This window comes from Alexandromys fortis, unplaced genomic scaffold (assembly GCF_014885135.2).
Source record: "Alexandromys fortis isolate MF-2015 unplaced genomic scaffold, M_Fortis_MF-2015_v1.1 scaffold_5, whole genome shotgun sequence".
Lineage (NCBI taxonomy): Eukaryota > Metazoa > Chordata > Mammalia > Rodentia > Cricetidae > Alexandromys > Alexandromys fortis.
The window spans coordinates 15,609,581-15,630,001 of NW_026067924.1; the positions used below are offsets into that span (position 1 = coordinate 15,609,581).

At 45.2% G+C, this 20,421-nt stretch overlaps 1 protein-coding gene across 3 annotated transcripts in view; it reads left to right on the forward strand.

Moving 5' to 3' along the window:
* Positions 1 to 20,421, forward strand: part of Carmil1 (capping protein regulator and myosin 1 linker 1) — a 262,924-nt gene that overhangs the window by 216,925 nt on the left and 25,578 nt on the right. For all 3 annotated transcript variants that reach the window (XM_050142253.1, XM_050142251.1, XM_050142252.1), the window contains 4 exons: positions 839 to 926; positions 2,624 to 2,773; positions 17,826 to 17,892; positions 18,508 to 18,704. In XM_050142253.1, the coding sequence (XP_049998210.1) occupies positions 839 to 926; positions 2,624 to 2,773; positions 17,826 to 17,892; positions 18,508 to 18,704 (502 nt within the window). The remainder of the gene's footprint in view (positions 1 to 838; positions 927 to 2,623; positions 2,774 to 17,825; positions 17,893 to 18,507; positions 18,705 to 20,421) is intronic.

Consider the following 20,421-nt stretch of genomic DNA (forward strand, 5'->3'; position numbering starts at 1 on the left):
TGTCTGCTCTGAAAACATAAAAGTTGTTGGCTTCAAACGCAGACTAAGGTCATAAGACAATCCTAGAATGTAGGTATGTGATTGACTTCCTCATGTTCTCCCCCGAATCTTGGACCCGGATACACTTACACTTTGGAGTAGGGCGATTCCTGGATGGTGAATCCGTGTGAATGGCTGAAATGTGAGCTTGGGAATGGCTAAAGCAGGAGCCATCTGGTAGGAATCAGAGCCTGCTACTTAAAAACTCTAAGCCTCTTTCTGTTTCTGAGGAATTGTCTGAGGTCAGATTGAGAGGCATCCAAACTGAAAATCGTAATAACCTCTATTACAGAAGGTGGAGCTCTGGGGATTGTTGGCATGCCTAGCATAGTGATAAGTCAAGGCAGAAATAGTGTGACCCAGCTGCATTGGTGAAAACATTCTATGTGCTCTGTGTGCATATGGCAGTGATAACGAGGGTTTAACAGCCAGACTAGACTTTCTGAACTTTCTGCCGTCTGAGGCCTCTCGTGTCTGTGTCAGGAGCTGCAGCGTGTCACAGGGCACACGTGGTCCCTATTGAGTTTGTCTCTATCCAGGTGTTTTCCATTTCTACCATTAAATCTCACGCTTCAAGCTCAGAGACAAGTTGACATTGGCAATGGACGCCCGTTATCTGTGTGTTTACTGCAGCGTTTAAGGGTTACTTTCGGTACTCCTTAGTTCTCACAGTCTTCTGTTCCCTTCTCAGAGACAGGAGCCGAATCCTGGTTGGCCTTATTGGCGTGACCTCGCAGGTGCATGCTCCTCCCTCCCCCAACACAAGCTAAAAAGCTTCTCTCCCCTTTGGTGTCCATAGTGAGGTGAAGCTGACAGTGGCCTCATTCTTGTCGGACCGCATCGTGGATGAAATCCTGGAGGCGCTCTCCAGCAGCCATCGGAAGCTGGTGAGTGCTGGTGTCAGGAGCAGGAGCCAGGAGGAGTGCCAACTCTGTGGGAGCTGGCCCTGCACAGTGGGGTCCTGGAAGGAGCATGGTTTCTTTCCTCTTCTGCTGCTTCTAGTCACCCTGGAATGCATTAGAATTGAACGACAGGGGGCAGAAGTGAGCAGTTTCGGAGATCTTGTCCAGCTTTAGTGAAGGTCAAACCTGTGGGTGGATGATGTTCAGCCTAATGTCTAAAATGAACATTATTGGTTATGGACTGTACATTTGCTGCTGTTGTTCTGAGTGGATTAGTTCAGAATGGGTTTGGGGTTTTGAGATGGGTCTTATTTTAGTTCAGGCTGACCTTGAACTCAAGACAATCCTTTGTGGCCTTCTAAGTTCTGTGATTGAAGGTGTGACCCACTACTCCTTGCTCAAAATAGATTATTTCTTAAATTTATGTTTTTATATATAGTATATTATTTATATGTTATATTGTGTATATATAATGTATATAATTATATATAAAGTACACACACACACACATATATATATAAACACTCATGTAGCCCATGCTAGCCTCGATTCTGTACCATAGCCAAGGATGACCTTAAACTCCTGATTCTCCTCTTCCTCCTAAATGTGTGTGCTACCATGCCCCGCTAAGCCTATTCTTAGAAGACAGCTTATTTGGAGTGGCACTCCAGATGTTGCCTGTGGGCCCCAGCTGGCCCCGAGCATGCATTCCCAGTGTGTGAGCATTCATTAGTGAAGAAACCAGCAGGGGCTACTGTGAAGTTTCTAGAGCAATTTGACAGGACCACAGTATTCAAGCACATATTTATTTTCTAATTTCTCTGTGTTGTATTTTATCAACATTAATAGCCCTGTGCCAAACTGTATAGAAAATTTCTCCTGGCCCATCAAGCAGAAGAAGTCATATTCTCATCTCCTGGCAGCCAGGAGTAGCTTCGTTGTCCCTAATCCAGACTCAGTGGCATATGCTCTTTAAAAATACTTATTCACTTAAGATATGGTCTCTCTATAGAGCCCTGGCCAGCCTAGTACATTCTATTTTAGAAACATTTGATTGATGTCCCATGGGTACCGGAGCTGTCTCTGAATGCTGACAGAATGCCGCCAATACTGGATGGTGTCTTGGCATGACTCCACCTGGGAGGCCCTCCTGGGAAGTTTGCAATTTTTTCAAAATTTTCTTTTTATTGGGTGTGTTTGGCTATGTCTGTGTGGTCAGCTATATGGAGATCAGAGAGCAGTTGGTGGGTGTCTGTTCCCTCTTTCCACTAACGTGAGGTTCACTTTAGTGGTATGTCTTGGCAGAAGGTGCTTTTATCTGCTGTGCCATCTTGACAATATCCTCATTTATGAAGTTTCTTATTTCTCACTTGGCCCCCCAAAAAACAGAAAAGATGAAAGTTTCTCTGTATTGACCCATCATCACGGAAACTGGGCTTGGTGATCCACACCTGGGCTCCCAGCACTTAGGAGCGGAGGCTGAAGCAGGGAGGGTCTAGGTCAGGCAGGATTAGATAACGAGATATACTCCAAAAATGTTAAGTAAATTACTTAATTAAATACCAAAATTCCCTTGCAAGCTAGCTCTCTACAGCGCCACCTTGTGGAGGACATCTTCGCGAATTTACTTAGGAGTTCCTACTTGTTTCCTCTAATTTCTGCTTGTGCTCTCTTGACCCAAGGCGGACCATTACAGCAGGAGAGGCAAGAGCCTTCCCCAACGGGAGTCCCTAGAGGTGGAGCTGGCTGAGGAGAAGCCGGTGAAGCGTGCCACACTTATGGTGGAGGATCTCAACGAGGTGGAGAGGTTGGAAGACCTAGACACCTGTATGGTAAGCCGCGGCCCCTGCGGGTGCCCTCCCAACCCTTCTCCGCCACACACACATTGTGCAGTGCCCCTGGTTGGATTTTAAAGTCTCATTGTTTGAAATCAGACACTTTTCAGAACTTGGGGAGAGCCATTGGAAACCACATGCACGAAGCAACTTCCGGTTTCAGAAAACACGTGTTGCGCTGATGTGTGGCCAGGAGGAGGCTTGCACCTCCCAGATGGAACCTCTCTGGATGACTCAGTGGGGAGTGGCCTTTCTTGGGGTCTGGTGGCTTCTCAGGGTCTGATGGTTGCATTAGTTTGAATTTCTGTAAAGACCCAATATGCGCAGTTGAACTAGGGAAGAGTTGGGGCCCCAAGTTAGGCTTAGACGTTGGCTTAATTTGGATTGAAGGGTTACTTCTAAGGTCACAGAACATAATAGATATCATTGATCTCTTTGGAAAAATATTCAGTGTTCAGTCAAAAACTGTTAAATTTACTGGCCACTTTAAAAACAACCTGAATTCATAAGGACGGGGTTCTTTTGGTGGTGGTGGGAGCTTGTTTTGTTTTATTTTAAGACAAGGTGTTTCTTGATAGTCTAGGTTTACCTGGGGACTAAATAAGCCACTCAAGCTGGCCGTGAAGTCATGGCAGTTTTCATGGCTTATGCTTGGGATTACAGGTGTGAGCCCCCATAAAGTTCAAGCCAAGAATTCTTTTTTGTTATTGTTGTTGTTGGTCTTTTATTCTGTTTTTGAGACAGGGTGTATGTAAGTAGCTTGCTGACCTCAAATTCCTGTATGTAGAGGATGACTTTGAATCCCAAATCTTGATTCAGCTTCCCAGGCACTAGGATGGCAAGTGTGCTCACCATACCCTGCTTTGATGTTTCTCAGATGTGGTGGCGCACGCTTTTAATCCCAGCACTCAGATGCAGAGGCAGGCAGGTCTCTGTGAGTTTGAGGTGGCCTGCTCTACAAAGCAGGTTGCAGAACAGACAGGGCTATTGCACAGAGAAACTCTGTCTTGAAAAACAAAACAAAAAAAAAACATTAATAACAACAACAACAAAAAACAATGTCAGAAAGAGGATCTTTCTAAAAAGGGGGTGGGATGGGGTGGAGAAATAGCTTAGTAATTCATAGTACTAGCTGGCCTTTCAGATGAATGGAGTCAGTACCCAGCTCGTAACCACAAAAACTTTAGCTCCAAGGAATTGGTCACCTCGGTTATCCACAAATATGTAGATGCACACAGACATTACACACACACAAACACACACACACACACATAAATAAGATATATATGTACAAAATATATTTGTCCACACCACCTGCTCCTTGCATACAGCAGGGTATCTCGGGAAATCAAGATGGCCAAACTGCAGCTTTCTTATCCACGCTCAGGGTCTGAAAGGTATAGTTCCTGTGTTACTGATTAATTATCCCTAATTTGTCACTCCTTCTAACATAGTACCTTTAAACACTGCCGGGGCGGGGGGGGGGGGGGGGGGGGGGGGGGGGGGGGGGGGGCGTTGGGGCGGAGGTGAGAAGGCGGTGTCTGTGGCTCCGGCTTGGCATCGCCAGCTCACTAATTGTCTGCTTTTCTCTCAGTTATTTTAACGAGTGTCAGAGCAGTTCAAAATCAAGAGAGACATTGCTGCTGAAGAGCCATTCCTCTCCTACTGCTGCTTGCTTGGAGGAGAATTGGAGTGGCTTGAATTAACTGGGACCCCACTTTGCAGACCCTGTCTCCAGCGATAAAGCAGCGATTACTTCCCGCAGTGCTTTCCAGCCACATAATACAAATATATAACCTTAAGTTTTTGAATGCAGTCTAAAATTTAGTGAAGGTGTACTTGACCTGAGCAAGATACCATTTTTTTTTTTAAACTAATTTAAGGCAATCGCTTCATTTTCTAATACCAGCAGTTCACGTGTATGGAAGTTCAGACAGCATTTCCTGTAGCTCAAGCTGGACCTTCAACTTCTGTGAGACCGACAATGACTGTGAACCTCTGGTCCTCCTGCCTCCATGACGTCAGTGTTGTATCGCAGGCATAGGTCACCATGCCAGGTTTTTGACAATGCTTTTTCTCTTTCTCTTTGTGTGTGCTTGTGCAAGTGTGAGTACACACATCTGTGTTGGTGTGTGCGCGTATGGAGGACAGAGGCCAAACTCAAGTGTCAGTCAGTGGGCACTGTCTGCCACTGAGGATGTGGGCTTGCTGGTTCCTGGCTCGGCCTCTGCTGAGATACAGCTCCATGCCACTGTGTTCGACTTTTTAACTGGGCTCTGGAACTGGAGCTCAGGTCTTCTTGCTTTGAAGAAGGCTGAACCACCTAGCTCGTCAAACCCAGGAGTTATTAGTTAAATGGTTTGCTGGCAAGGCTGCTAACCACAGGCTGTGGTCAGCGTGTCTCCTTTACAACTAGCTGCACTAATGTGAATTGCACACCAGATGGTCCACATCGTGACTGTTAAGTTATTCCTTGCAGTTTTATTCCGTGACAGACTTTTCTTGTGGATAGCACTTTGGAAAGAGGAGATGTGACAACTTTTTAGTTACTAGGTTCACCAGCACCCCCAACCCCCAGGGTTTGGTTTCATTTCTATTGTTGTGAAAATACTCGAAAAAGGGAAGAGCTTTATTTCAGCTCACAATAGAAATACTGTGTGTGTGTGTGTGTGTGTGTGTGTGTGTGTGTGTAGACAGGCTGTCCTAGAACTCCTGATCCTCCAGTCTCTAGTTTCTTAATGCTTGAATTATCCTTGTGTACCCACTATACCTCCAGAGGGAGGAAAAAGTTGTTGTTTTGTTTTTAGAGGCAGAGATTTTTGTCTTGGTTCTGAATTCAATGATATTTAAATTTGGGGAAACATCGTCTGTAGGTACTAGGAATGAACTTGGTGTACAGCAAAAGGGTGTGCCTATCAAAGGGGAAGACGATGGGTGGTCCTTAAGGGAGACCTGTTATGTAGGTGATAGACAAAAGAAAGGCAGGAACTATGGTTACAGGCCTTCAGAGGAATTTAGGATTTTGGTATGGTAGCATATGCCCATAATCCCAAAGGTGAAAGAGGGAGGGTCCAGGATTCTAGGCTAGGCTGGGCAACACGAACCCTTGTTTCAAGATAAGCTGATAAGTAAAGCACAAGCCCAGGGGAGGAGCAGAGGTACTGTCTGCTGCTCAAGTCTGATGTAGTGATGAACTGTACTGATGTACTGATAGAAACTTTGGGTCAAAAGTTTTTATCCATGAAGCGTTCGTTGTGTGCTTGGTATTCTTGGCTTCCCATGGTAGGTAATGAAGCTTCCACCAGGCTTGCAACACTGAAAGGCACCACCACAGTGCTAATTTGGGTAGCTCTAGCAATTGGCACTCATGCAACTTCAACTCTCGGATCTTTTTAGATGTTGGAAGGCGGGAATGTACCACCCCTATGAGATTTGTCATTGACTAGGTGTGGTGGTGCATTCCTTTAATCCCAGCACTTGGGAGACAGATAGAAGGATCTCTGTGAGTTCGAGGACAGCCTGGTCTACATAGAGAGACCCTGTCTCAAAAACAAATAAAAACCATGCTATTATGCTATTTACATGTTTTGTATCACTGCTGATTTCATCCCCAAAATTTCATTGTTACAAAAGAAATAGCCAGGTTTTAACCAAGAGTAATGGAAGTTCCCCACAGTGTACTCCGTACTCTTAGACACAGTTGTGTGCTTACTAGAACTTACTGTCAGTATTTTTAGTTTAAAAATTCAGAGCTGAATGAGTGCATTTGAATATAAAAGGCTACTAGAGCCTAAAGAATAGTAATTGTGTTATTCAGCCATATTCCAATTTCATTTTTTCTTCATCCTAATTTACTCATTTAAAAGGAGATCTGTCTTATATGTGCCTAAGCTCACTTTGGATTGAAGTGGTTCTTCATTAATAAACCTGAATACAATGGGAAAGTGTGTTTTAAGAGAGGGGTGCCTGTTGCTACGGAGACAGAGAAGACCACTAGGGGAGGGATGTTGTCAAGGAAGGCTTCCTGGAGGAAGATTCTAAGCATTGTTACTTAGGTGCACAGTTACTGATGGTACCCTAACATTTGGAAAAGAAGCTGGTGGAGAAGAGAATGAGTAAGTCAACCCAGGAGAGAGCCACGGGGGCTTGGGATGAGGAGACAGCTTGAATGCCGGTCCTTATAGTTAGCAAGACTAACAGGAAGAAGGACTGCCGAGGTGGAAAGGGAAGCCCAAGCCAATTCATCACACACAGCCTCGTCGTGCAAGGGGGGTGGGCTGGGCGGTTTGGGCAGAGTCAGATGTTAGTGCTGTCCACTGAGATGCTAACAAGGCCCTGGGTGAGCTGCTGGCTGTGGGAAATAACACAGGGCTCTGGACTCAGTGGGCAGCTCTGAATTGATAGCAAGCCACACCCATGTAAGTTCACGTTTCAAATACGTGCCCCATGCTAGCTTTGCTGTCTGTATCCTTTGCCTGGCCGGCACGCTCAGTTTGTAAAGATTCTCGTTGGTGCTGTGATGAAGCATTCCGTTCTGTGCTTTGTGGCCTGTCCCCCAAGTAACTGAAGGAGTTGATGCCCTGTGAGCAGTTACTTGAAATTGAAACCCTAAATGGTGGAGACTCAGCAAAGGCTCTTCTGGGGAGAATAAGAAACCTCTCGTATGTGCACTAAACCACTCATGTTTTGCTATAAAACAATACCGTTGGAAACATATGGGAAGTTTGTTTGACAGGATATTTACCCAACTCTTCACCATAGCTTGGCTATAAATCTTGAATTTGTTTTAAGCAAGCTCAAAGCAAATGAAAAATAGCTGACAATATTGCTACGTTCTTGACCTATTCTTTCATTGGTGAAATAGGTGCTGCAAAAGTATTTCCTGAAATGGGCATGGTGTTGCATACCTGTGATCCTAGGATTTAGGGAGGGGAGGAGAGACAGAGACAGGCTGATCCCTGGGGTTTGCTGGTCAATCAGGAAAGCCAGTCCAGCGACCCTGGCTTAAAAAAAAAAAAATTAAGGAGTATATCCAGTATCTACTCTTGGCTTCCACACACACAGACATACATATGCATGAGTACCTCCCCCCACACACATAGACACAAATAACCACATGTGCCACACTCATATACCATACATATAAACAGACAAAACATGGCAAGTATTCTGGTTTCTAGAACAGACCAGGTTTCTTAGGTTTAGGTGCTAAGAGGGTAAAGAGTTAGAATGAAGAAAACTGAGGACTTGATCTCAGAAAAGCTTGGGACCCATGGGTTTTATCATTGTGGTGAGACCTGCTGGTGGCCTGTTGGTGTCTGCGCTCAGCATCCACCCAGAATCTGCATCTGCGCTCAGCATCCACCCAGAATCTGCATCTGCGCTCAGCATCCACCCAGAATCTGCATCTGCGCTCAGCATCCACCCAGAATCTGCATCTGCGCTCAGCATCCACCCAGAATCTGCATCTGCGCTCAGCATCCACCCAGAATCTGCATCTGCGCTCAGCATCCACCCAGAATCTGCATCTGCGCTCAGCATCCACCCAGAATCTGCATCTGCGCTCAGCATCCACCCAGAATCTGCATCTGCGCTCAGCATCCACCCAGAATCTGCATCTGCGCTCAGCATCCACCCAGAATCTGCATCTGCGCTCAGCATCCACCCAGAATCTGCATCTGCGCTCAGCATCCACCCAGAATCTGCATCTGCGCTCAGCATCCACCCAGAATCTGCATCTGCGCTCAGCATCCACCCAGAATCTGCATCTGCGCTCAGCATCCACCCAGAATCTGCATCTGCGCTCAGCATCCACCCAGAATCTGCATCTGCGCTCAGCATCCACCCAGAATCTGCATCTGCGCTCAGCATCCACCCAGAATCTGCATCTGCGCTCAGCATCCACCCAGAATCTGCATCTGCGCTCAGCATCCACCCAGAATCTGCATCTGCGCTCAGCATCCACCCAGAATCTGCATCTGCGCTCAAGCATCCACCCAGAATCTGCGCTCAGCATCCACCCAGAATCTGCGCTCAGCATCCACCCAGAATCTGCATCTGCGCTCAGCAGCCCTGCTGTCCCCCTGCTCAGCACCACTGTAGTTTGTTTGATACTTATTTTTATTCTTTTACTGTGTGTGTGTGTGTGTGTGTGTGTATGTGTGCACTACTTGGGGATCCAGTTCTCTCCTTCTATCACATTGTCTGTGGGGGTGGAGCACTCCAGTCCTCGGGGTTGTGTTAAATGCTCTTATAAACCTGCTGAGCCATCTCAGCACCCAAATTATTCTTTTAAGGAGTAAATTATCATAAGCTTTAATGTGTTCTCTTTCAGCACTGCGGTCAGCTATGATCTTGTGCTATGTTTACCGAGCTAATTTCCTGATGTCACCAAACTGGAGTCTGTTCTGGAGGCAGGATGGACATCCTCCCCTCACCTCCTTACTCTTGCCTTCTGTAGTCAATGGGTTTTCTAAATTAAGTAGTTTTGAATTGTATTCTATAGATGCGCTGCTTGGTAGGGGTTCCCTCATTTGTCTTTCCCAGTAATGAGAACAGATGCTGGCAAAGCTTCTGTGAAACTTGGAAAAACACAGACTCAGCATACAGCAATGTTCTTAGGAATTTCCTCACCTTCTCTTCCACTGTTAGAGGGGTAGAGAGGACTTGTTGTTCTTAGTACATAGCCTGTCCCTATGTTCATCTGAATTAGTATTTGCTAAAAGATACTTGCTTGAGGCAGTGTGATGCTGCCTCAATTGTAATTGAGCGCAAGTATAATTCCATCAGTCTACATATGGAGACAGGTAGATCCAGAAGTTCAAGGCTAGCCTCAGCTGTATAGAAAGTATAAGGCCAGCCTGAGCTACAATGAAAACCATTCTCAGAACAACAACAAATATATATAGTTTCTTGAGATCAGTACCAGATTCTTTTTTTCTTTCTTTCTTCTTTCTTTTTCTTTGGCTACTATCAAGGAAAATATTTAATTATATTCATTTTTTTAAAGAGAGTTCTCACGTGTGTAATTTCACCTTGGGTTCATTTACCAGATTAAAGGGGATAAAAAGTAAAGTGATTCTTATTTGCTGGGGAACATGTGGTATAGTAGGAAGGTAATGGCTTAATTTTCTTTCATTAAAGAATATCTATAAATCTGATAAAATAAGGAAATGAACCATGTCTTCTTCAGGCTAGCACTCTGCTGTGCTGGGATGAGAGTCTCTGGCCAGTACCGCTCTCAGAATGTGTGTGTCTGAACATCACAGTGCCGGTTCATGCTGGATGTGAGACAAGGCCGTGGGTATGAGAACTGAGGAGGACAGCGAGGAGCCAGATGTAATGGTGTTGGGAGAAGCATGGCGTACCTCCAGTTTTCCCTTCCTTGTGCTGTCCAACCTTTATCAAAGCTAGAGTTGTATCTGTTCTTCTCCGCTGATTTATGCGGCCTCATTCTTTTGAAAATAGAGATGCGTTGAAAATGGCTTTCCAGCTACAAGTGTGGTAACATTAGAGTAGACATTTGAGGCTATTAATCGATTAAGCTCCTCTCTGAGCATTGACTCAGCAGATAATCCGGTCGGAAATACTTGGGTTTTCCCATGTAGCTCATTACACAGGGATTACCTAGATCCATTTTCAAAGTACCCAGGAAAGTACAGGGTCAGCCAAGGATGCCTTAAATCAAAGAGCAAGGATTGGTGTTATATCCAAAGAGACCATCTCAAGGGACATGCAGGGTAGATTGAATAAATGTCAATGGGACACTGAGTGTCAGAAAAAAAACAGGGATTGCAAAATCTTATGCTACACTGAATTAATTTTTAAAATATGCTTGTTCATGGTACTGTTAAAAATATATCAAGAAAGGAGTGGTTCCGGGGGACTTAACAGAAGAGAGGTGCCAAACAGACTCAGGAAGGAGAGAGCCATAGAAAATCCATCCTTGCAGCTCTTGCTGTCGGCATTAATTAAAGCAAGAATCGCCAGTATTGCTTAAAAGTAGTCTCGTCTGCATGGACTGGCGGTAGCACTTCCCAGAGTGGCTATTAATAACAGAGGAATGGCACTCGACAGTGAAACACCCAGGAAGTCCCCACTCCAATCAAGAGACCAAACGGCTTCCCCAACCATAGTGGCCGCCCGATGTGGGCTACCTGTTGTGACTGACTCAGTGGGCCACAGCACCCACTGTGTGAAATTCCTGCCTAACACCATTTTCCCTGCATCTTATTATGAAGAAATGGAAGGAAGAAAAGCTGCACTGGGGCAGAGTCAAGAGGAGGTACTGGGTGAGATAAAAGAGGCTAAAGATACATTTTTTACATATAATGTGCAGTTCTCCGTTAGGTTCTGGATCTAAAGAAGAGAATTTATGTATTTGACAGATAATTGAGGGAAGCCGAGTGTAGCGGCATAGGCCAGCACTTACAACGTAGGAGCAGGAAGATCAGTTCACCATCATCCTCGGCTACATGGAAGTCTGAGGCCAGACCCCGTCTCAAAGAATTCTAACTGAGGAAATTTGAACATAGCCTGTGATATGTGGCTTGCATATGATGTGATGACTATTAATTTTCTTTGTTTCACCAATCATAGAGGCTATAGAAGAATATGTCATTTCTGGGATAATCATGTAGCGGTCATAAGGAAGAAATATAAAGATGGCTCAGCAGGTAAAGGTGTTTATTGCCAAGCCTGCCAACCTGACATCAACTACCAGAATCCACAAGGTAGAAGGAGAGAACTGGCTTCTGCAGGCTGACCTCTGACCTCCACACATGCACTTTAGCATGTGTGCATGCATGCAATCGCACGCACACACACACATGTACATAAATAAATGTAATAAACGATTTCAGCAAAATGTGTATGTGTAAACTTGCGGGGAGAAGGAGCAAAGTGAAGGAAGTCACGTGACTGGGATGACAGACTCGTGAGTGCAAGAGGAGAAGACTTGTATTTAGTCCCCTCTCTTCATAAAACTGAGAGCGTTTAAATAGATCAAAGAGTGGATGTGTACATCTAGAGATTAATGTCCAAAGAAGTGGGTGCCTCCCAGTTTATGACCTGTGCGCGAGAGTCCATGAGCAAGATTTTACCACTCCCATGTGAGACAAATGTGAAGTGAATGTAGCTGATTTAAAAGGTGGTTCTCACGCTGAGGGTTACGACCCCTTTGGTGAGTGCCTATCAGATATCCTGCTTGTCAGATATTACATTTCACAACAGTAGCAAAATTACTGTTATGAGGTGGCAAGGAAACAATTTAATGGTTGCGGGTCGCCATGGCATAAGGGACTGTATGAAAGGGCTGCAGCATTAGGAAAGCTGAGAACTACTGTCCTATGTTTTTCCATTTTAGCTGCTATTCCATCATTTACTTTTGCATCTGTGAACTGATGTTTCTTGCCTGTGTCATTTGCTTATTCCCCATCAGGGGGCTTTTACATTCGTTCTAGGTATTTTTTTTTTTTTCTGTGAGAAAAAAAAAATCTACTTTACCCTTTATCTCTCCCAACTCGACTCCTCACTGTTACCTGTAATGACCATGGAGGTGTATTTGGGACGGAGGACTCGTCCTGATAAATTAACCGTTCAGAAAGAGAAGGGAATTTTGAGATGATCGATGAGACCGACTCCTCATACTTGGAGCCATAATCCCACTTGTGGATGCTCCAGGGGAATGTGTGCTAACACAGGCATGACAACTGAAAGTCTGAAAATGCATTTTTACTCTTTTTCCTTTCATTTAACAAAGACGTTTTTGAGCTCACCTTATAGGTCATAATATGAACCATGTTTGAAGAAGAATGCCTTTCTGTGACTATGGGTGATGGCAGGGGTGTCAATGGGAAATGGTTTTTCCCTGCATCCTCCCCTTCCTCTGCAGTGACCCACACTGTTTACACACACAGCCTGAGGAGCTCTACACTTTCATTCCATTTTATGTTGAGAAAAATTGACACATGAAACATAGAACTAAGAAAAACACAGCCTCAGATAGGCACAGTAGGGAGCCTTCTGCAAAGCAAGAAGGATTCTGTCACCTCGGGCTAGTTTCACACACACTTTTGACTCAAGTACGACTTCTAAAAATATGCCACCCTCACTTTAAAAATAGTAGGATGTGTTAGCAGCTGCCAATGGTGACCAATGGGTTTCCAATTTTAAGGTAAGATGTTAATTCTCATCAGGAAATATTTAGTTGCCATTTGACTGGTCAACTGTGCAGGATTCCAGCGTCAGATTTCTGTGTAAGAAGTTTTGATTGTGGAGGGAGTGAGAGAGTCCAAGTGCTTTCCTTTGAAATGCGGTGGAGAGCGAAGAGGGCTCTAAATGGCCTCTCAGGAGACATTTGTGCTCACTCTAAGAGTTCCACTCCCCACACGGTTGCAGACCAAGGCGAGACCTGTGTGTGTGTGTGTGTGCGCGCGCGCGCGCGCATCGGGGGTTGGGGGATTCTAATATCTGACCAGTGTTCTGCCCACTGGGTGCCCTGACAACTGATGACATCACCATGGGTTTGGAGACATGCTAGGAAACAGAGTTAACGTCTGTATGTATGAGCATTGCAGTGTCTAAAGCTGTAGCTATGCCGCTGCTTGTTAAAAGCTTGGCTGGATGCTTTACGCCGTGAACTTGGCACTAGTCTTACCCCGTTGCTCTGCTGCGATGGCTTTTTGTGTATTTTAGCTTTCTCTACTTTGTGTATGTCTCTCTCCCTCCCCCTTTTCTTGTAATGCTGTTGCTTTGTCTCTCTTCCATTCATATTTTTTTCCCTTTCCTTTTGCTGCATGGAGACTCTCTGCTGTACAAGTGTAAGTACCCTCCAGCGGCACTGCGGTCCCTGGCTGCCTGCGCTGCTCCGCATTCTCACGCCCCATTTGCTTCTGCACTGCCTGGCTGCTCTCCCGGGAGATGTTGTCTTTCCATCCGCAGATCCTGAATGAAAGAGGCAATAATTTAGAAGCAGGATGGGGGTGGACCAGATGGTTCAGTCTTAAATAAACCAGGGGATGAATTGAGAATCTCCCCAGCTGGGTGCCTGAGAGTAAGAGAACTTTGATGAAGAGGTTGCCACATTTGAGGGGAGGGAGGAGGAAGTTCTCAAGACTCAAGGAGCAAATGCCCAAGTGTTTCTCACCCTTGTCATATTGCTTGTTGCAGGCCCAGGATTATAGAATATTGGCAGTATGATTTGTTTCTCAGATTAGACATTACTAAGCTGCTTCTCAACTGGTACTGGTTTGGGATGGTATTTTTTTTTTTCCTGAAGAAAGAAAGAAAAATAATTTTGGGTTCTTGAGCTTAAATAAAAGGAATGTTTTTAATAAGGGAAATACCTTATCCTATCTTCACGGTGATTTGAGCAATTTTAGTTTCATTTTTAAAAATTAGTGTGCTTAGGGATCACCTGGTAGAAGTGGGTCTGAGTGGGAGACGCTGCTGTGAACCAAGTTCTATCTTTACTTTGCAAACCGTGTTGACAGTGGACAAATCTTTGTTGAGCTACAGGCAGAATGGTTTTACACGTTATAAAAATTGGATCCAATGAGTAAGATTTCCAAGTACTATAGATATCCGTGCCACTTTTGGCCTCTTCAAAAACAGCCATGGTGTGCCGCTGTTCCCGCTTATATAGCACAGTGCGGATTTATTGGCACTTATGGTATCAAGATGAAAAAGTCTATATTTAGGGCTTCCTTCTAAAATTGCATTTTAAAATGAAGATTTAACATATTTTTTTTTCTTCTCACTCGTAGAATGCATTTTTAAAAGTTAGTTCTGTCAGGTCTTAAAGATAGTCTGCTCCTAGCACTTCAGCGGCCCTCGCCCTTCATCTGATGAGCACTTTGGGATTTCCTCGACTCAGGAAGTTGCTTGGCCGTTGACAGTGAGCAGGAACAGTGGAGGGAACTGGGGCACGGTGAAGGAATTAACCCTTGTGTTTTGGCACAAAAGAAGAAGAGCATGCGCAGTCCTAAGCACAGCCGCTGCCATCCCGCCTCCCAGAATGCAGCTTATCAAACCTAACCATTGCGAGGAGGAAGGAACAGGGCAAACCAGTGGGTTTCTAGAGACGCTGGAGTATTTGCTGCTAAATAAGTCCTTGTGCAGAAAACCTGTCCATCTGTACATGCCCTTGCCTAGGAGCTATTGGATGGAGTCATAAGATAAGCAAGGGAGATTGAGCAAGTCTGTATTTTCCATAAAACTAAGAAAGAAAGCATTGCAAAGAAAAGGCACAGCTTGTGAGAGGTGGGGCTCCCTTCTCTGTTTCTTTCTGTGTTCTCTATAAACCTTATGAGAGAAAGAGACTGAAGCCATTGGCATCGAAGGGGCTTTTGTTGTTTTGAGACAGGGTCTGTGTGTAACCCCCTAGCTTCAAACCTGCAGCGCTCCCTCTGCTTCAGCCTCTTGATGGTGGGATTGCAAGCCCGAGGGAGTACCCAGGGTTTGGTCTCGTTCTTGATGCCAGGTGTGAGGTGCAGATTCTCACTTTAGCAAAAAAAAAAAAAAAAAAAAAAAAAAAAAAAAAAAAAAAAAAACAAAGCTTGGGAACCAGCAGAAATGGTAAGATAACAGAAGACTTTTTTGGAGAAACATAACTGGCAGTTCTCTGCTCATAGAGGGTTCATTCAAAATGCAACACTGCAATGGAAAATACTAGAAGACATTCTCTCCTCCCCCACCTGACATTTGGAACTTAATACCAGGCTTTGAAACATTGGAAAATACAATCATAATGACAAAACTACTTCCATCCTGGTCCGTGTCAGCCGAAGAAATGCCCAGTGACTTTCAGGTTTCTATGTGTCTCCAAAATTAGATCACGCTAAATGAAGTATTTACAGATGGGTCACTAAGTTAACAAATGAGTTTCTTTCTCTAGATAGTATCTATTCTTCATCTGTACGCGAAATAATATGTGTCCCTTTTCAAATATTAAAGCTACTGTATGGACATAATGTTACACTTTTGACACATTTGACACTTATTTCTTACCTATCATACTGGGTTTAAAGAGAGGGAAACCCTAGCTATTTTGTCTGTGAATGCTCTCTGTGAAAAACAAAAACAAAAACAAACAAAAAACCAAAAACAAAACCCTAACCCTGAGGCACAAGAAGGACATAAACTAGCAGGTATCCTCCACATGTGCATCTTAAACTTCTTTCCTAGTTATGATTACCTGAATGAAATTCTATCCCAAGCTTAGTTTGTCTTGCTTTTAATGTGTATTTCAGACAGGGTCTTGTGTAGTCGAGGCTTGCTTCAAACCTGCTGTCAGTCAGTCCAGGCTGGCCTTGAGTTTGCCATCATCAGTGGACACCTTATGCCTTGTTTCTGGCTTACCTGTTGAGCCTCTCCCTACCGAGATTGTGTGGGAGGTCTCTAAGACTTGCTAAATACAAATGTGTCTTCGCAGCGGCTCTCCTTTTAAACAGACGTCTACTGGCTTTTTGCTGAATCTTAGGAGTGGGTTGCTTCCCAGGCCACTCCTGCTCTGCAGGCTCTGCGCCTCACACACAGTCTGTGAGCTTCCCACTCAGCCTGGCTGCCTCCAGCAAGTCACACCGGTTGTTTAGGAAAGCCGTTATTTGTGTGAATCTCATCACTCGATTTTCCTCTCCTTGTTTCCCCAACATTTAGTAGCAAATGGGTGGAGTTGTTTTTTGTTTTTTATTTTTTATTAAAACCAGGGTAACTGTCAAAACTGAAAAGTTGTTTGCTTTTCCAGGCTGGTATAAACCAGTTTATTCTTTTAAAGAATGTAGACTTTGAGGAAGATTTAGCTGACAACAATTTCATCAAAATATGCAATACTCTTTCAGCTCTGTTTTCTCTTCATTTGTATGTGGGTCTGTTTTTTTGAGCCAGGCTTGGTAGTACCTGCCTGAAATCCCAGCACATGAGTCTGAGTCAGGAGGACTGTGAGGTTGAGGCTAACCTAGGCTACATAATAAGAACTTGTCTCTCCCCACCCCCCCCCAAAAAAAAACCAAGAAAATGTGAAGTTAAAACAAATTAGTATCATGCTGGTTTAAACACAGCTGCACACCATCGTCAGTACTGGTAGCAATGGCACAGAGGGAAGACTACGAGACTGGCCCCCATCCCCGGTTTTTGTCCTGGCCCAGATCCTCTAACAGCTCAGATTTGTTAGTGTTTATCCCTCATCCCGTGACTTGGTATTGGCCTTAAGTTTGTCTGTATAGCTGCTGCCGGAGGTTCTTCCCAGCCTCACCAACTGTGTATCTTCTGAGGGAGACAGCTCTGGGTGGTAGTGGATGGTCCACACTGGCTGACGGCACTGGTGATGGGTACAGGGCCCATGCCAGATGGCAAGTGCGGGGTTGATCTACCCTGGATGTCAGGTGCAAATGGTGACTACTGGTCTGTGGTGAGTGATGGATGCTCCATACTTGATGTCAATACTTGGAAGATGCCCTCAAGTTTGACCTTGGCTTGGGATTTATTTTTAAAGGGCTCCGGCAGGATCTTAAGCATTTACTGAGAAGTAGCATCTGATAGTTTTGAGTCGTGGCACGTTGTCCTAAAATTTTAATGTTACACTGCGAAACAAAGGGTTAAGCTACCTAAAGCGTTTGAAGTGGCACACGGAGACCGTAGACAGTATGCCTACATCAGTGTTGCTCTGACAACCGGCAATTACAGTCATGAATAATCTCAGTGCCTTGTGACTGATTTTTACATTCTTTGAGGCTAATTTCTTCTCTCCAGTTTGACATTCTCACGTATGGCTTAGAGTTAAATTATCATTCCCTGTTCTTTTCAGCTGTGGGAAGAGATGTGAACTGGTTAGTAGTGTAGGATAAAAGGGCCCTTGGTTGAATGACTCGGGAAAAGTTCGAAACAGCTAGAAATCCATCTATGCATCTCCTGGGTCAACCTAGCGGTTGACGCAGTGCAACCATTGTTAAATAGCGAAACGGGAGCCTAGTTTACCCGCTGATGGCTGGTGCCTTAGAGTCTGAGACAAGTTTCCATGCTCACCTAAGCACCGCCTCTGTCTCATTGCCAGATGACTCCCAAGTCCAAGAGGAAGAGCATCCACAGCCGAATGCTGCGGCCTGTCTCCAGGGCGTTTGGTGAGTGTGCTCCCAATGCCAGTCACTTCCCTGTAACTGGAAAACAACCCCACAAAGAGTCCACAGTGCCCACAGGGACCCACTCTGTAACTAGAGAGAGGTTTGGATAGTTGGTGAGGGGCAGTAGACTTAGAAATTACTCTTCGAGGCCAGGCATGGTTGCTCGTTCCTGTGATCTTGTGAGACTGGGGTAGGAGGATGGATGTGACTTGGGGTCACCCTGGGCACATGGTGAGTTCCAGGCTAGCCTGGGTACAGAGGTACAGAGTGGGGTCCTGTCTGAAAAACAGAACAAAGCAAAACATTACTTGTAGATTTCTTAGGCTTTACTATTGGGGGTGATGGAACTGGGTTTCTCTATTCTTCCTTTTTTTTTTTTATCCCTTTCTCCCTCCTTCCCTGCCTTTCTCCCTCTCTCCTTTTTTTCCTTCCTATTTTTATTCTATTTCTGAGAAGGTCTGAGTGTGCATCCCAGGTTGGCCTGAACTCAGCAATCCTCCTGCCTTAACTTCCCCGGTGCTGGGACTGTAGCTGCACTCCACCAGGCCTGACCCTTGGAAATTGTCTCCTACCCTCTTTGCATCCCCCTTTGCTTTGGGATCTGTTTTATTTCAGAAATGGAATTTGATCTTGATAAAGCCCTGGAAGAGGTGCCGATCCACATTGAAGACCCGCCTTTCCCATCCATCCGGCAGGAGAAGCGAAGCTCAGGCTTGATCTCCGAGCTGCCCTCAGAGGAAGGCAGGAGACTGGAACACTTTACCAAGTTACGGCCCAAGCGGAACAAGAAGCAGCAGCCTACACAGGCAGCGGTAGGTGTCTACTGGGCTCCTGGGGCCCCTCCTCTCCTCCACCTCCTAAAGCTTCCATAGCTGTAAATAGTGCCACCAACTGGGGATCAAGCAAGTGTTCAAATTGGTGAGCCTGCAGGGGCATTTCTCATTTAAAACATCACAGAGATGGAGCCAGGCGAATCCCCAGAAGTCCTTGGGCTTGCTAGCCTCGCCTATGCATCAGTAGACAGCAAAGAGACCCTGCCTCAGTGAAGGTAGTAACCGACACCCGAGACTGTCCTCCGACTGTCCTCCGACTGTCCTCCGACTGTCACATGTGTGCTAGCGCTCACATATATGAACATGCATGTTCCCAGAAAAGAAAAAAGAGGTCCTCCGCTCTCTGGTCTGGCCTGGTGTCTCCTCTTTGCTGCTGGTTGATTCCATATGGACTTATTTTCAGAACCTCTGCCGAGCTCTGCATTTTTAGATCTGGAATGTTCTGGAACATCTCAGGCTAAACAATTTCCAAACTAAGATCCTATCTTGCCTGTCACCCTGTTTTTCCTTGTTTATCCCCTGTCCCCTTCAGGGTTTCATCCGCTGACATGTTAAAAATCTGGCTGTAGCTGGGCATAGGGGCACATCTCTTTAATCCCAGTATGTGGGAGACAGAGGCAGGTGGATCTCTGTGAGTTCAAGGCTAACCTGGTCTACGTAGCAAGCATTCCAGGCCTTCCAAGGCTACAGAGAGAAACCTTGTCTCTCTCAAAAACAAAACAAAACAAAACAAAAACAAAAAAAGGAAACAAAAAAACCTAACCAGCAAACAAAAACAAACAGGCAAACCCTGACTGCACCACCACCATCCACTTAATTATCCCTAACTCCTGTCCTGACTGCTGGCTTCTCTCCATCCTCATTTCTCACGGCTTTCCCTGGAGCTGATGATGACTGGAAGGCCTTTCAGATCTCCATGGAAACAAAACTTCTTCCGGAGAGCCCTCCTTGCCTCTTCCTCTCTGGTCCTACAGAGTTGCAGGGGAAAGTGGCTCTCATGAACTTGTGCTTGATGCAGAGAGCTTGTGAAACCCACCTTGGGAATAGGTACTTACCCAGAGATGGCTCTCATCACCTATTCCCAGCTCTCCCCTCTTTGCCTGTGGCTTGCAGGGAATCATGGCGTGTGACTCATAGCCTGTAGAAATGTGCCCGATGCTGTGGGTTGGGAATACGAGCGGTGAGTGCTCAGCAGTGGTTGTCAGATTAATTGGGGAGAGCTGAGAGCACAGACGGCTCAAGGGTTTCTCCACTTGTCCCCGCGGTCAGTAGTTCACTTTACAAGATCGGTGTTTAGATGTGTTCATTTGAATCTGAAGAGCTGGCATAGAGTCATGGTTTCCAGCTTATTTGATTTTAGATTCTTACTACAGCATTATGTAAGCTAAGATGTATAAGCAGTTATTGCTATTTTATTTTAAGTGAGAGGGGCTTATCAGATAAAGAAAGAGACACTTTCCCTTTTGCTGGCTCAGATTCTGTCCTCTAGATTGTTGTGAATGGCCCCTCTTTGGCTGTCGCTTCTGCAATCATTAGCAGCATGACCTGAATGTGAAGTGATGGGCTCAGTGTCTCTGTGCCCTTGGAGAGAAACATCTTGTGGGTTTGTGTATTCGCTTATTTATTCTGCTTTTATGATTCTGGGGACTAAACTCCGCAGTCATGTGCAAGTTATTTTTTCTTCCTGCATTTAAAA